This window comes from Hylobates moloch, unplaced genomic scaffold, assembly GCF_009828535.3.
Source record: "Hylobates moloch isolate HMO894 unplaced genomic scaffold, HMol_V3 SCAFFOLD_55, whole genome shotgun sequence".
Classification (NCBI taxonomy): Eukaryota; Metazoa; Chordata; class Mammalia; order Primates; family Hylobatidae; genus Hylobates; species Hylobates moloch.
The window spans coordinates 159,740-177,442 of NW_026652330.1; the positions used below are offsets into that span (position 1 = coordinate 159,740).

General features: G+C 38.5%; 1 protein-coding gene across 1 annotated transcript in view; it reads left to right on the plus strand.

Annotated features, from left to right (window-relative positions):
* The window catches only part of LOC116463730 (coiled-coil domain-containing protein 30-like), a 159,528-nt gene that overhangs the window by 19,855 nt on the left and 121,970 nt on the right, over positions 1–17,703 (plus strand). Inside the window, 2 exon segments of the mRNA XM_058434825.1 lie at positions 4,607–4,722; positions 6,196–6,294. Coding sequence (XP_058290808.1) covers positions 4,607–4,722; positions 6,196–6,294 — 215 coding nt within the window.

The following is a 17,703-nucleotide window of genomic DNA, read 5'->3' on the forward strand; positions in this document are numbered from 1 at the left end:
TGACTATTTTAATGGTAATGGCTAAAACATTTTTAAATACGTTTACCAGTTATTAAATTCTAAAACTACACATACCCTCCTTTTAAAAATGTATGAATACAATTATAAAATGAACACTGCTTTCTTAGTAATTAATAGAACAAGTAAACAGAAAAAAATCAGTAAGGATATAAAAGTCCTAAAAATACTAGCAATCCACATGACCTAGTTGATATTTATAGAAAATTTCACCAGAATACACATTCTTTTCATATACCCATGAAACATTCACCAAGAGAGACCATTGTGGTGGAACTGGAGATCATTATGCTAACAGAAATAAGCCAGGCACAGAAAGACAAACATTGCGTGTTCTCACTTATTTGTGGAATCTAAAAATCAAAGCAGTTGAACTCATGGACATAGAAAGCAGAAAGATTGTTACCAGAGGCTGGGAAGGAGAGTAGAGGGGCAGTTTCAGGGGGAGGTGGGGAATGGCTAATGGGTAAAAAAAAAAAAAAAAAGAAAGAATAAGACCTAGTATTTGATAGCACAGCAGGGTGACTGTAGTCAATAATAATTTAATTGTACATTTTTAAATAACTTAAAGAGTATAATTGGATTGTTTGTAACACAAAGGATAAATACTTGAGAAGATGGATAACCCATTTTCCATAACATGATTATTACGCATTGCATGCCTGTATCAAAACATCTCATATAGCCTTTTGGCTCTGTGAGCAGCACCATGGCTGTTGGCAAGAACAAGCACCTTAGGAAAGGTAGCAAAAAGCCAAAAATAAAGTGGTTGATCCATTTTCTAAGAAAGATGGGTGTGATGTAAAAGCACTTGCTATGTTCAGTATAAGAAATATTGGAGAGATGCTAGTCACCAGGACTCAAGGAACCAAAATTGCATCTGATAGCCTCAAGGGTCGTGTGTTTGAAGTGAGTCTTGCTGATCTGCAGAATGATGAAGTTGCATTTAGAAAATTCAAGCTGATTGCTGAAGATGTTCAGGATAAAAACTGACTAACTTCCAGGGCGTGGATTTACCCGTGACAAAATGTGTTCCATGGTCAAAAAATGGCAGACCATGATTGAACCTCACGTTGATGTCAAGACTACCAATGGTTATTTGTTTCATCTACTCCGTGTTGACTTTACTAAAAAACACAACAATCTGATACAGAAGGCCTCTTATGCTCAGCACCAACAGGTCTGCGAAATCCAGAAGAAAATGATGGAAATTATGACCTGAAAGGTGCAAATGACTTGAAAGAAGTGGTCAATAAATTGATTCCAGACAGCATTGGAAAATAGAAAAGCTTTGCCAATCTCTTTATCTTCTCCATGATGTCTTTGTTAGAAAAGTAAAAATGCTGAAGATGCCCAAGTTTGATTTGAGAAAATTCATGAAGGTAATTGTTCTGGAAAAGCCACTGGGGATGAGACAGGTGCTAAAGTCTAATTAGCTGATGGATATGAAGCACTGGTCCAAGAATCTATTTAAAGTTCAAAATTTAAAAAAAGAGAGGCCATCCTGGGCCATAAAGCAAATCTCTGTGAAAAAAATGAAATCATACAAATTATGTTCCCTGATCATAATGGAATTAAACTGAAAATTGGTAACAGAAGTAGGTTAGTTGGAAATATTTGGAAATTAAAAAGATTTTTTTAATTTGAGACGGATTCTCACATTGTCGCACAGGCTGGAGTGTAGTGGCATGATCTCAGCTCACTGCAACCTCCACCTCCCAGGTTCAAGCAATTCTCTGCCTCAGCCTCCCGAGTAGCTGGGATTGCAGGAACCTACCACCATGCCCGGCTAATTTCTGTATTTTTAGTAGAGACGAGGTTTCACCATGTTGGCCAGGCTGGTCTTGAACTCCTGACCTTGTGATCCACCTGCCTCAGCCTCCCAAAGTGCTGGGATTACAGGAGTGAGCCACTGCACCCGGCCTAAAAAGATATTTATAAAAAGACCATGCCTTCAGAGAAAAAAATTAAGAGAGATATTAGAAAATATTTTGAAGAAAATGAAAATGCAACAATATCATCATTTCTGTGACATAGCTAAATCAGTACTTAGAGGGAATTTTATAGTATTTAATGTTTATACTGGAAATCAAGAAAGGACTCAAAATAATCTAAGTCTATACCTCAGAAACCCAGGGTAAGGTGAGCAGAATAAGAACAATAAGAATATAATTAAATATAATGAGAATAAGAAGAATAAGAACAGAATAAGAAGAAAAAATTAAATCCAAGGCATGCAGAAGGAAGGAGATATTAAAATAAGAGTTAAAATCAACAAAAGTGGCTGGGCGCTGTGGCTCATGCTTGTAATCCCAGCACTTCGGGAGGCTGAAGCAGGTGGATCACGAGGTCAAGAGATCAAGACCATCCTGGCCAACATGGTGAAACTCCATCTCTACTAAAAATACAAAAATTAGCTAGGCGTGGTGGTGCACGCCTGTAATCCCAGCTAACTCGGGAGGCTGAGGCAGGAGAATCGCTTGAACCTGGGAGGCAGAGGTTGCAGTGACCCGAGATTGTGCCACTGCACTCCAGCCTGGCGACAGATCGAGACACCGTCTCAAAACAGAAAAAAAATCAACAAAACTAAAAACAGAATCACAATAGAGTAAATCAGTGGAACCAAGAGCTGCTTCTTCAGAAAGAACAACATTGATAAACTTTTAGCTAGATTGGTCATGAAAAAAGAGAGGTCACAAATTACCAATATAAAAAATAACAGAATAGTTCTACAGAATAAAAAGATAATATGGGAATATCATGAATAACTTTATGCCAATAAATTGATGGCCTGGATGACGTGGACACATTCCTTAAAAGACACAAACTACCAAACCTCACCTAAGAAGAAATAGCTCTAAATCTATGTAAAGAGACGGAATTTTTAGTTAAAACCCTTCCCATGGGCCGGACATGGTGGCTCATGCCTGTAATCCTAGCACTTGGGAGGCCGAGGGGGGTGAATCACTTGAGGTCAAGAGTTCAAGACCAGCCTGGTGAGCAAGGTGAAACCCTGTCTCTACTAAAAATACAAAAAAAAAAAAAATTAGCCAGGTGTGGTGGCCTATGCCTATAGTCCCAGCCACTCAGGAGGCTGAGACAGGAGAATCACTTGAACCCAGGAGGCGGAGACTGCAGTGAGATTGCACCACTGCACTCCAGCCTGGGCAACAGAGCAAGATTCTGACTCAAATAAAAGATAAAATAAAATTAAAAAATAAAAATCTTCCCATGAGGAAAACTCCAGGCTCAGATGGCTTCATTAGTGAATTCTAATAAGAGTAATTATTTAAGGAATAAATAATACTAAATTTATATAATTTCTTCCAGAAAATTGAAGAAGAGAATACTTCCCACCTTTTTAAGTGGCCAGTTAACAAAGAAGTACAGAGAGTAAGAAATAACTTGTTGGATAGTAAAATTAAATGCAGTATGTTTACCAACAATAGATTGTTAAATAAGTGACTATACGAGGCATACTTTGCAGCTATTTAAGATGACAAGAAGCCAAGTGTGCACTGACATGAATTGATTTCTGTGATATATTATCAAGTGAATATGACAAGTTGTAGAGTAAGATGTGTGGTATAATGTAATTTGGGTTTTTTATTTGTGGAGTGTGTGTGTGTGTGTGCGTGTACCCACAGGACCTCTGTGAGCTGGTATATACTAGTATGGCAGTAATGTTGTGAAGATACTGGAATAATTCTGTGTTGAGTTGTAAGTAGCTGTTGTCCTGAGTCTTCCAAGCATTCCTACCTGCCCTAATTGTCTTAGCTCCTTCCAGCCCCATGTCTTCCCAGCCACTAAAGAGATAATATTTAGCACAGCAAAATGTTCTCTAGAACTCTACTTCAGAGCTACATTCTTATAGATGAGGGTACATCCTTAACCAGTTGTTGAATATTTTTAACACAACTTCGTCTGTTTGTATATTACTATAAATATATATAAATTTCTGAAAATATTTACTGTGTGTTAAAAATATTATTTTGCGACATGGTACTAGGTGAAAGGTGGGATAAAAATATTCACTTTGAACAAAACTATGTAGTTTGATTAACAAAAAGCCTATGTTCCATTTGTGATCAATAAAATTTGAGGTGTTAACACTTTACAATTTCAAGACTTACAATAAAGCTACAGCATGGAATTGTTCTAAGAACAGATATATAAACTAATGGACTAGGAGGTATGTAAAAGAGACAGGACTGAAAGGCATGTAGGAAGACCATTTTTGTTTTTTGGTCATTTAACTTTTAAAAGGTAGGCTAGGCTAAATTGTTTTAAAATTCTAGGTCCTAGAAGAATCTCTATTGCTGGAAACCCTACACTCAAAAAGTCCAATTCATTGGTCTGGTGTGAGTAATATAAAATTTCTCTGTTGTTTCTTTGGGTTGGTAGAATATTCTAGGACTAGACGTGAGAGCCTAGTGGCTCTCCTGCACAGAGAACCAGCCACATATGCAGAGACATGGTAGGACTGACAAGAAGGGCAGGCAATAGCACTTCCTTCGTTTTTAGAGTTAGTACCCCTGAAACTAAAACTTTGATCCAGTTGAGTAAACTGTGTTCTTCTCTGTTTTAGATGCAGCTGACCTACAGAAAGCGAAGGAACATAATCAGAGATTGGATGAGGAAATTCTGGCTTTAAGAAATAGGGTTCGATCCCTTGACTCAGAAAAAAAGATGCTTGGTGAAATGGTAAGTTTAATTTACTTCTTAGAACTTATTTAAATGTGTCTACCGTAACAATCAACAGCATAAGCAACACAGATATACAACATGTAAGTTGGTCTTTAGCAGGGACCAATACTGGTGGCTGTAACATCTCAGGGGGATGCCATGCTTTGACCTAGATGCGTTCTATCAGTACTTATATTTTACACATTTTAACTACCTATGCTAAACTGCAACACTGTTGCTATCATGTAAATCTAGGATCTTTTAAATAAGGAATTAGATAATAGTTTATAGTTAACACATTCACCACATAGAAAATATTACTCTATTATATTGGATAAGTTTAAGATTATTAATACTAAATCTTTAATTGTTTATATTTTTAACCATTTCTTCTTAGCAATTTACTGATTTTTAAAAATATGTACTTCCAAATTTTAAATACATCTCTTCAATTTTAGTTATACTCATTAAATAATCATATATCTAATATCTAAGAAAATACCTGGCATAATACTAGGTGCTTTAGAAATTTTTTTGCAAGAGTGACTAAAGAGCCATCAGATGGCTACTATCAAAACAACAGAGAATAACAAATGTTGATGTGGAAAAATTGGAACCCTTGTGCATTGCTGGTGAGAATCTAAAGTAGTATAGCCACCATGGAAAACAGTTACTCTAAAAGTTAAATATAGAATCACCATGGGGTCTGACAATTCCACTTCTGGATATATGCCCCAGAGAATTGAAAACAGAGACTCAAACATATATCTGTACATCCATATTCATAGTAGCATTATTCACAATAGCCAAAAGGTGGAAGCAGCTCAGATGCTCATTGATAGAGGAACAGATAAGCAAAATGTGGTGTAGCCATACACTTATATGACACGCTTAGAGTAGTGAAAGTCATAGAGACAGAAAGTATTAATAGAATGGTGGTTGCCAGTGGCTGGGAAGAAGGAGTAATGGGAGTTATTGTTTAATGGGTATAGAGTTTCAGTGCAAGATGAAGAGTTCTGGAGATAGATGGTGGTGATGGTTGCACAACAGTGTGCTTGACAATAATAATATGCTTAATGATGCTTAATGCCACTGAACTGTACACTTAAAAATGGCTAACATGGTAAATTTTGTGTTATATGTATTTTAACACAATAAAAATGCAATCATAAAAAGAATGAATAAACAAGTGAAGATTGGTAAGTTGTCTAAGTCTTTGTAAATTTATGTATCTAATACATTTATATATTTAATACATGTGTGTATGCATGAAAAAGTTCAGGTAGGGTACATTCCAAGCAGTGTTACTTCTGGAAAAGGAGGACCAGTTGTGATATGAAGGAAAATACCATTTTTTATTCTGTATACCTATGTGTTGAAGTTTTACAAGAAGAGTGTATTTATATATTACTTGTATAATTAAAAAACAAAGCAGTAATTTATACAAACAAAAATTGAGAAGTCTACAAGATGTTTACTTTTGTATTTAAGGTCGAAAGACTTAAAGGAGAGGTGTGTGAATCTCAAGAGAATAAGCAACTTGGAAACCACTCCCCTGGAAAAACTGTGGGTGGTGAACAGAGAGAACAGGTATTGTATTTTAAAGTTCTGTTCTTTCTGATTTCTAATTTTTGAGTTACATTTTTACAGAGTATACTAGAGTAATTGGTGCTAATCACTTGCTACTCTTCTTATTTGGCTGTCTTTTTCTATTGCTCAGCTAATTAGAGTGGAAGAGTAAAGAGGGCTACAGAGGATGTGTTCTGTTCATTTCTTCCTCATAGAGAACAATTAATTTGGAGAATATAGTAGATTGTTTCTCTGAAGAGAAAAGAATCTTATGAAGATACAACCAATTTGAGCAAATCATGGAGAACTAATAAAGTGTAGGCTCCAGTGTGTACAGTGTCTACTATATTCAGCATTATCAGCCTCTAAAGTGGTGAGCAAAGCAATCAAACCCAAGACAGACTGATGCAAGTGCCAGGGTATATCTAGTAAATAGTGGTTTTAATTTGCCTTTTGAGGGTGTCTAATGACCATGAATATGTTTTGGCCATTTATATATGTTCTTTTGTGAAGCATCTGTTCAAATCTTTTGTACATTTTTAATGGAGTGGTCTGTATTCTTAAAAAATTTATTTTATTTTTATTATTATATTTTTTTTAGAGATAGGTTCTCACTCTGTTGCCCAGGCTGGAGTACAGGGGTGCAGTCTTGGCTCACTGCAGCCTCAATCTTCCAGGCCCAAGCCATCCTCCTGCTCCAGCGTCTCAAGTAGCTGGGACTGTAGGCATGCAGCACCACACCCAGCTAATTTTAAAAAATCTTTTTTATAGAGATGAGGTCTCACTATGTTGTCCAGGCCAGACTCAAACTCCTGGCCTCAGGTAATCTTCTTGCCTCCCAAAGTGCTGGGATTCCAGGCATGTGCCACTGTTTCTGTTTCTGGCTTGTATTCTTTTTTTTTTTTTTTTTTTTTAGATGGAGTCTCGCTCTGTCACCCAGGCTGGAGTGCAGTGGCGTGATGTCGGCTCACTGTAAGCTCCGCCTCCTGGGTTCACACCATTCTCCTGCCTCAGCCTCCCCAGTAGCTGGGACTACAGGCACCCACCACCATGCCTGGCTAATTTTTTGTATTTTTAGTAGAGAAAGGGTTTCACTGTGTCTCAATCTCTTGACCTCATGATCTGCCCGCCCCAGCCTCCCAAAGTGCTGGGATTACAGGTGTGAGCCACTGTGCCCAGCCTCTGGCTTGTATTCTTTCTTTATATTGAGTTGTAGAAGTAGTTTTATTTTGTTTTTTACATATTAGAGATGATGTCTTACCATGTTGCCCAAGCTCTCAAACACCTGGCCTGAAGTGGTTCTCCATCTTTGGCTTCTTAAAGTTCTGGGATTACATGCATAAGCCACCACACCTGGCCAAGAGTTCTTTATATATTTTCAATACCAGTCCTTTGTTTTAGATATATGTATTATATATATATTTTTTAATTTTATTATTATTATAATTAAGTTTTAGGGTACATGTGCACAACGTGCAGGTTTGTTACATATGTATACCTGTGCCATGTTGGTGTGCTGCACCCATTAACTCGTCATTTAGCATTAGGTATATCTCCTAATGCTATCCCTCCCCCCTCCCCCCACCCCACAACAGTCCCCTGTGTGTGACATTCCCCTTCCTGTGTCCATGTGTTCTCATTGTTCAGTTCCCACCTATGAGTGAGAACATGCGGTGTTTGGTTTTTTGTCCTTGCGATAGTTTGCTGAGAATGATGGTTTCCAGTTTCATCCATGTCCCTATAAAGGACATGAACTCATCATTTTTTATGGCTGCATAGTATTCCATGGTGTATATGTGCTACATTTTTTTAATCTAGTCTATCGTTGTTGGACACTTAGGTTGGTTCCAAGTCTTTGATATTGCAAATAGTGCTGCAGTAAACATACATGTGCATGTGTCTTTATGGCAGCATGTTTTATAATCCTTTGGGTCTATACCCAGTAATGGGATGGCTGGGTCAAATGGTATTTCTAGTTCTAGATCCCTGAGGAATCGCCACACTGACTTCCACAATGGTTGAACTAGTTTACAGTCCCACCAACAGTGTAAAAGTGTTCCTGTTTCTCCACATCCTCTCCAGCACCTGTTGTTTCCTGACTTTTTAATGATCGCCATTCTAACTGGTGTGAGATGGTATCTCATTGTGGTTTTGATTTGCATTTCTCTGATGGCCAGTGATGATGAGCATTTCTTCATGTGTTTTTTGGCCGTATAAATGTCTTCTTTTGAGTAGTGTCTGTTCATATCCTTCGCCCACTTTTTGATGGGGTTGTTTGATTTTTTTCTTGTAAATTTGTTGGAGTTCATTGTAGATTCTGGATATTAGCCTTTTGTCAGATGAGTAGGTTGCAAAAATTTTCTCCTATTCTGTATGTTGCCTGTTCATTCTGATGGTAGTTTCTTTTGCTGTGCAGAAGCTCTTTAGTTTAATTAGATCCCATTTGTCAATTTTGGCTTTTGTTGCCATTGCTTTTGGTGTTTTAGACATGAAGTTCTTGCCCATGCCTATGTCCTCAATAGTATTGCCTAGGTTTTCTTCTAGGGTTTTTATGGTTCTAGGTCTAACATTTAAGTCTTTAATCAATCTTGAATTAATTTTTGTATCAGGTGTAAGGAAGGGATGCAGTTTCAGCTTTCTACATATGGCTAGCCAGTTTTCCCAGCACCATTTACTAAATAGGGAATCCTTTCCCCATTTCTTGTTTTTGTCAGGTTTGTCAAAGATCAGATAGTTGTAGATATGCGGCATTATTTCTGAGGGCTCTGTTCTGTTCCATTGGTCTATATCTCTGTTTTGGTACCAGTACCATGCTGTTTTGGTTACTGTAGCCTTGTAGTATAGTTTGAAGTCAGGTAGCGTGATTCCTCCAGCTTTGTTCTTTTGGCTTAGGATTGACTTGGCGATGCGGGCTCTTTTTTGGTTCCATATGAACTTTAAAGTAGTTTTTTCCAATTCTGTGAAGAAAGTCATTGGTAGCTTGATGGGGATGGCATTGAATCTATAAATTACCTTGGGCAGTATGGCCATTTTCATGATATTGATTCTTCCTACCCATGAGCATGGAATGTTCTTCGATTTGTTTGTATCCTCTTTTATTTCATTGAGCAGTGGTTTGTAGTTCTCCTTTAAGAGGTCCTTCACATCCCTTGGATGTATTATAAATAAATCTTTTCTTATTCTATGACATGTCTTTCATTTCCTCAATGTTTTATAAAGAGTAGAAGTTTTAAAATTTTGATGGAGGTGAATTCATCAATGTTTTCTTTTATAATTTTGTGATAGGACACAAAAAGCCTATTTAAGAAATCTTTGTCTACTCTAAGGTCACAAAATATGTTTCTTATACTTTCTTCCAAATTTTTTATAGTTTTAGTTGCTACATTTAAGTTTATGGTCTACTGCAGGTAATTTTTATATATACTGTGAGGTAAAATTGAGAGGCTCATTCATTTTCAGTGTATATCCAGTTATTCCAGAAAGATTTGGTAAAAAGAGTTATTTCTTTAAGGATTAAAGTTGGCACCTTTATTAAAAACATTTATAAAGATCTGCCTCTGGACTCTGTATTCTATTCTGTTAACCCATGTGTTTATTCTTAGAACAATTCCATGCTGTAACTTCAATGTAATTCTTGAAATTATAAGGTGTAACACCTTCTTCTCTGAACTCATCAAAGTCATTCTCCGTCCAGCTTTGTTCCATTGCTGGCAAGGAGCCGTATTCCTTTGGAGGAGAAGAGGTGCTCTGATTTTTAGAATTTTCAACTTTTCTGCTCTGGTTTCTCCCCATCTTTGTGGTTTTATCTACCTTTGGTCTTTGATGATGGTGATGTACAGATGGGGTTTTGGTGTGGATGTCCTTTCTGTTTGTTAGTTTTCCTTCTAACAGTCAGGACCCTCAGCTGCAGGTCTGTTGGAGTTTGCTGGAGGTCCACTCCAGACCGTGTTTGCCTGGGTATCACCAGCAGAGGCTGCAGAACAGCAAATATTGCAGAACAGCAAATGTTGCTGCCTAATCCTTCCTCTGGAAGCTTCATCTCACAGGGTCACCCAGCCGTATGAGGTGTCAGTCTGCCCCTACTGGGAGGTGCCACCCAGTTAGGCTACTCGAGTGTCAGGGACCCACTTGAGGAGGCAGTCTGTCCATTCTCAGATCTCAAACTCCGTGCTGGGAGAACCACTGCTGTCTTCAAAGCTGTCAGATGGGGACGTTTAAGTCTGCAGAAGTTTCTGCTGCCTGTTGTTCAGCTGTGCCCTGCCCCCAGAGGTGGAGTCTACAGAGGCAGGCAGGCCTCCTTGAGCTGTCGTGGGCTCCACCCAGTTCGAGCTTCCTGGCCTCTTTGTTTACCTACTCAAGCCTCAGCAATGGCGGACACCCCTCCCTCAGCCTTGCTGCCAACTTGCAGTTTGATCTCAGACTGTTGTGCTAGTAATGAGCGAGGCTCCATGGGGGTGGGACCCTCCAAACCAGGCACGGGATATAATCTCCTGGTGTGCCGTTTGCTAACACCACTGGAAAAGCGCAGTATTAGGGTGGGAGTGTCCCGATTTTCCAGGTACCATCTGTCGTGGCTTCCCTTGGCTAGGAAAGGGAATTTCCTGACTGCTTGCACTTCCCAGGTGAGGCGATGCCCTGCCCTGCTTCAGCTCATGGTCCATGGGCTGCACCCACTGTCCAACAAGCCCCCGTGAGATGAACCCGGTACCTCAGTTGGAAATGCAGAAATCACCCATCTTCTGTGTCGCTCACAATGGGAGCTGTAGACTGGAGCTGTTCCTATTTGGCCATCTTGGAACCTCCCTCGTAAATTCTTGTCAGGAAATTTTTATCCCCCAAGAAGGAAACTCTATATATAATTAGTATTCATTTCTTATTTTTCTACCTGCCCCCTTCCCCCAGCCTCTGGCCACCACTAAAGTACTTTCTGCCTTTGAATTTGGCTATCTTGTACATTTTACAAAAGTGGAATCATACAATATGTGGACATTTGTGTCTGCCTTCTTTCACTTAGCATAATGTTTTCAAAGTTCATATTGTAGTATGAATTAGTACTTTATCCCTTTCTGTGGCTGAATATTTTATTGTGTGGATTATCTTTTTGAGACAGGGTCTCACTCTGTCACCCAGGCTGGAGTGCATGATCACTGCAGCCTTGACATCCTAGGCTCAAGCAATTTACCCACCTCAGCCTCCTGAGTAGCTGGGACTATAAATGCACACCACCACACTCAACTAATTTTTGTGATTTGTAGTAAAGATAAGGTCTGGCTATGTTGCACAGGCTAGTTTCAAACTCCTGAGCTCAAGCAGTCCTTCCATTTGGCCTCCCAAAATGCTGGGATTATAGACATGAGCCACTACACCCCACCCTTAGTGAAGCGGCATTGTTGAGGGGGTAAATACCCAGGGTTCCTCGTCTCACACTAAGAAGATTAAAGACATAGACACACGTGGGTGGGCTAAGGAGTGGTTTAATAGGCAGAAGAAAAGAGAGAGGAGAGCAGCTTTCTCTCTTATGAGAGAGAGAGGGGCATCCAAAAGGTAAAAGCTGGCCTGCAGTGGACCACAGCAGATTTTATAGGCAAGCCTGAGGAGGCAGTGTCTGATTTATGTAGGGCCTACAGATTGATTCAACTAGGTGTGACATTTACATAGCATGTGGGGAAGGCTTGTCACCCCACCCTAATCTTAATATGCAAATGGGCTTTCTACTTGACCAGCACCATCTTGTCTGCTCCATACTGTACACGTGGCTGGCAAAGAGAAGGGAAGATGGAGCCGCCATTTTGATCATGCCTAGTCCCAGGTACCCTTTTCCTATTGGCACAACTGCTGGCATTCACCTTTGTAAGCTTCCAGCTTACTTGTCTATGTCTGCAGCTCAATTTTACAGGCTGCTCTTTGTTAGAGAAGAAAATGATTTGGGGGCTGTTTTTCATTAAAATTAAAACCTTAATGAGGACTCCTTACCCTCACTATCTGCCTAAATAATTTCTTTTTAACTCCTATCTTATTCCCCACTCAGGAGTGGTAACCCTAACTGCCGAGACCAGCTCGGTCAGGGAGACCCTGACTCAGTGGCGCTAGAGGAATTAAAGACACACACACAGAAATATAGAGGTGTGAAGTAGGAAATCAGGGCTCTCACAGCCTTCAGAGCTGAGTGCCCCAAACAGAGATTTACCCACATATTTTTTAACAGCAAGCCAGTCATTAGCATTGTTTCTATAGATATTAAATTGACTAAAAGTATCCCTTATGAGAAACGAAGGGATGGGCCAAATTAAAGGAATAGGTTGGGCTAGTTAACTGCAGCAGGAGCATGTCTGTAAGGCACAGATCGCTCATGCTATTGTTTGTGGCTTAAGAATGCCTTTAAACAGTTTTCCGCCCTGGGTGGGCCAAGTGTTCCTTGCCCTCATTCCGGTAAGCCCACCACCTTCCAGCGTGGGTGTTATGGCCATCAAGAACATGTCACAGTGCTGCAGAGATTTTGTTTATGGCCAGTTGGGGGGCCAGTTTATGGCCAGATTTCGGGGGGCTTGTTCCCAGCACCTGTTATTAAGGGGTATTAGATGATGACTCTTTCTGACTACTTCCTGCTGAAAAGGGGTGCCCTGTGGAGAACACCAGCTAGGACTTCTCCTGGGGTCCTCAGAAGAAAGGCATGTCCATGCATAGTTCTGTCCACAGCACCATTTGGAGTTTGATTGCTGTCCGCCATTCTGATGGGTTGTAATACTCGTTTGCCTCCACCGGATGCTGCTGAAATGTTAATAGTGTTAATATAAAAGTAACATTAACAAATGTTAATAATGTTAATATAAAAGGATAAGTGGCATTGGATTTGGGTGGCTAGAGTAACTTTAGTATTAACCTTGGCTAAATCTTTCCTGCAATTATTAATTCTTTCACAACTTCTACAGACCATTTATGACATGCTTAAAATTTCTGACTTTTCCTAAACATCTTTCTTTTTAAACAAGCAGTTATTCTCTTTAGGATAAGAATTTACCATACAAGATCCTTTCTTATATAAAATCTATTTTCTTTATAAACTTCTTTGCATAGCTAGGGTGTGACATATTACCAAACCCAATAAAAAGTCCTGGTGGACTCAGTGATAGTAAAACCTTCATGTTTACCTCTTGTCAATAGCTATTATTCATGCTATAAGGATAATAATTAAGCAAAATACTACAGCAGTGGAAACTCTCTGTCCAATATTTCAGTTAGAAGGTGCTACCATGAAAAAGAAAAAAGAAGGTGCTACCATGTATAACTCTACCGCAAATAGTAGAGTGAGTGTAGTGATTCCCACAAGGGTGTTGTAGTAGATCATTTCCATCTAAAATTTTAGTTGCCAAGATACAGAATTTCCCTTTTGGAAGGTCTATGAAGTTCCTTGGTTTTATTTTCCCAAAGAAATCTCTGGGTTATGAGCAACCTACTCACTTTTATTACCTGGCAGGATTTGCAGGATAATTGGCCAGAACTAGCATATTGACCCAGATTTTTACATTACCCATACATTTTTGTTTTTCCCAAGTTGCAGGAAATCATTACTTGATTCACAAGAATAAGTAGGGCTAGTCTAAAATGTAGGAAAAAAAAACATAAAAATAACCAATGAAACTAGAATTTAATGAAAAATGTATACATTTTGGAGCATAATTTTTTTCTCTCCAGTCCTCATTTTCAGTAAAAACAAATTATGATAGGACCATGTTGTTTGTAGAATAAAGTTTAGTCATATGCTTGGCCTGACTATTTGCATAAAGTGCAACAAGAATAATTATTTCTACATAGGCCTTTTGGATTGGATTTGATGAAACTCTGTTCCAGAAAGAATCTCAGATAAGACCTTTTAAAGCCAAGTCCAGCCATGGGTTTATATCCTTAAATACCTGTGAGTTGGGTGATCCTTTCCTCTTAAGGTCCTAAGATAAGTTTGGAGCACCTGGACCTGTTAGAAAGTGACGTTTTTTACTGACCATAGGTCAGGAATCTACCTGGGGGACTGTGTAGGCAAGAGTATGAGGCCAGTCTTCCCCAAAGGGCTTTTATTGGCTCTTCAAGTCAAGCTCGATTCCTTAAAAAGAAATACAGCCTTCCAGTCAAAGTCTTGGTAAAGACAACCAGTTTCTCCAATTGTATTCTGTTGAAAAAGAAAATGGATTCTTATTGCACTGATGCAAATAACTATATTGCCGTAAGTTAAGAATACTCACAAATAGTTTCCAAATTTTAGAGGAACCAGGCAATGAAAAAGAAGTATGCCTTAAATTTTGTTCACAAGAGTATACCTTACTTAATTATTAAAAGCTGTAGGTAGCTTAAAATAAAAGTTTCCCTGACATTGAAGGACAAAATAAGGATAAGCAGTGTTTCAAGCAAAAAGTTAAGAAAGATTATGTCAGACTTCTTTTAGTGTAGTTCATTCAGTTAACTCCTGTTTGATATTCATGAACATTTCAGCTCCTCATGAATCCTGTATGTATTTTCTCTATTCCAATGTTAGAAACCTGCATTTGAGAACACCTGTAAAAGTCCTATAGCTTGATTATAAACTACCTTTTGAAAAGGAACAAAGCAAGACAACAATTGCCAGCAGATGACAAAATTTCCAGCATAGTTACTGTTAAAAACATGACTGACAAAGAGATTTGGTTATCTTTGTGGTTTACAATAATTCTATCGTAATTATGGTTAATCGCATATACATAGACATTAGAATTTTAGAAATCCCATACAATTTTAGAACATGTATTAGTATTATTCAACAAAATATAACCTAAAGAAGATTGGACATCATTTTAGCAATTCCGTGTAATTAAATATGTCAAATAATCCTGTTTGCCTCTTCCCTGGATGGTTCAGAGGCCCTCTGAACCATCCAGAAAGCCAGGCATCAGAAGAGATAATTTTGAAACTTGAAGTTTGATTTTGGAAGCCTGATAAATATGTTAGAGTTTAAAACACTTGATATTATGAAATAGAAGTCTAGATTACCATAAATTATTTATTTTGCCAAAATGATAACTCAAAAAGCAAAAATCTTTCATTAACCTTTACTATTACGTGAAAATCCTGTTCAAAGCCAAAATTTATCCTTGCATTAGTTTAATGTTAACCCCATTTTTTTTTTGAGATGGAATTTTGTTCTTGTTGCCCAGGCTGGAGTGCAATGGTGCAATCTCAGCTCACTGCAACCTCTGCCTCTCAGATTCAAGTGATTCTCCTGCCTCAGCCTCCCAAGTAGTTGGGATGACTGGCATGTGCCACCACACCTGGGTAATTTTTGTATTTTTAGTAGAGATGGGGTTTCACCATGTTGTTCAGGCTGGTCTCAAACTCCTGACCTCAGGTGATCCATCCACCTTCGCCACCCGAAGTGCTGGGATTACAGATGTGAGCCACCACGCCCAGCCTCAATTTTTTAATGAAACCTCATAGACAATACCATGTAATCTTAACCAATTTGACCATGAGGTGAAATCTTTACAAACCTTTTGTAACCCTTTTGCTGAACGGCGCATTAGCGTCTTAAGACAACTTTGCTGTGCTTTTATTTCAATGCTCAATTTATGAAAAAACCATATAATACCCTTCTGAATTTAGTTAAGGTTTACACATGGGATTTTTGCCAGATTAATTTTTATAATCTTTCCATAACTTGCTTAAACCTTCAGCTTTATCTTATTTAAGACAATTCTTTATGACTAGGTAAAATTCACATTTCTATGCCTTCTTATAATCTCTTACTAAAAAACACATTTTACTGTTTTTACACACCTCGCATGTAAATCTATTTTTAGTAGTCAAAATTACATATTATGATAGTAACTCATAGCAATTTTTAACTTTAATGTGAAACCTGTAAGTTGTTTTGATTATGTACTAGGCACAGAGAAAGTCACTTACTTTTTCCGGCAGAGTCGGGGGGAGGTGGTTAATTTTGTATGTCCCCAGGCCTTACCAAATTGTGAAGCAGTTGGTTTACAACCTTGAAACCTTTAGCAAACCTAGTATTTGACTTATATGATTTAGATCACCTGTTTATATTGGTAGCACTTGTATTTTACCAATAATCTTTAAGACTTTTTTATTTCTTAAAAATTAAAGTCATGTTAAATAAGAGGCATTACAGCTTTTATCTTTCCTTAAAAATATTTAAGCATTTATTTTTCTCTAAGCCAATTAATTAGAGCTCTTTTTATAGATATTACACACAACACATATATAGCTACCCAGATAGAAGATTTAGCACTTGTAGAATTTTTCATTTGCTGGTTTCTTAATTGGATTACTGGCTTCAGGGTGGAGACCTTGGAGGAACAGGACTAGGAAAGCATGCATTTTTAGGGCTTCATAAGCTGGCACAGCTGAAGGCAAAGACAGATCCTCAAAATTAAGGGTGCCATTTTATAGTGTATCCTGGATTTCCAAAAGGAGGGAAATACTATGGGTAGAAGACAGTGTAGTGCTTCTACCATGCATTTCATTGCAAGGCAACCCAAAGGCAATCAGCCCATTTTGTAATCAGCCCATTCCCCATAGGAGTCTTATCCCTTAATTTGGGGTGGGGATGTTTCCAGATCTTCCAGGTGGCCAAGAGCATGCTTCTCTGATCCAGATGTGCAAAGAATTAAGTATCCTTCCATAACTACTATTAGCCGTCCCTTAAGGTATATTTTTTACCTAGTTATTACACAAAGCCCTCTCATAACACAAAGTAATTTGATACCCCCAAAACTTAAAACTATCAGATAACACAATACGAAACAGAACAGCACCTTCGATTTTGAGAGAGATCTAGCTGCTTTTAAATCCTGGGGTTTCATGAGGAAAACAGAGGGTGTGTGTGTGTGTGTGTGTGTGTGTGTGTGTGTGTGTGTTTTCCCAAAACGGTCTGTGGTGCCTCCTCTGTTTTTCCCAAGGAGTCCCAGACTACCAGAAGTTATCTTAGGGCCTCTTAAGAGTGACAAGACAAAAAAAATGGAGAAAAATAGTTCAGTCAACTGAGAAGAAAAAAGCCCTTTTTCAAAAAACAGGATCCAAGAAGAGAAAAGCATAAAGGGTTTTAAAATACACGCTTGCTTGGATATCCACTTTTAATTAAACTGAGCACTCTTTAAGAAAATCCTTTTAAGTCCCTTGTTACTTGACTTTAGCCACACCAAGCAGTTAAGTTTTTCAGCTTTTGAACTTTACAAAAAGTAACCTCACAGGTGAAACAACCAGCCTAAATTAGGTTATGACTTAGCTGCGAGTGTACAAGGTATTTTCAAAGGGGTGGTAAACAGCTTTTGAAACCTTCATTGCAAAACTGTGACTGAGACAGTGCAAGAGTTTTGACCCAACCAACTCCACCTTGCTTCCAGCCCCAAAGCTGCCCTTCCCCATCCCTAGACATAGACTGAACCA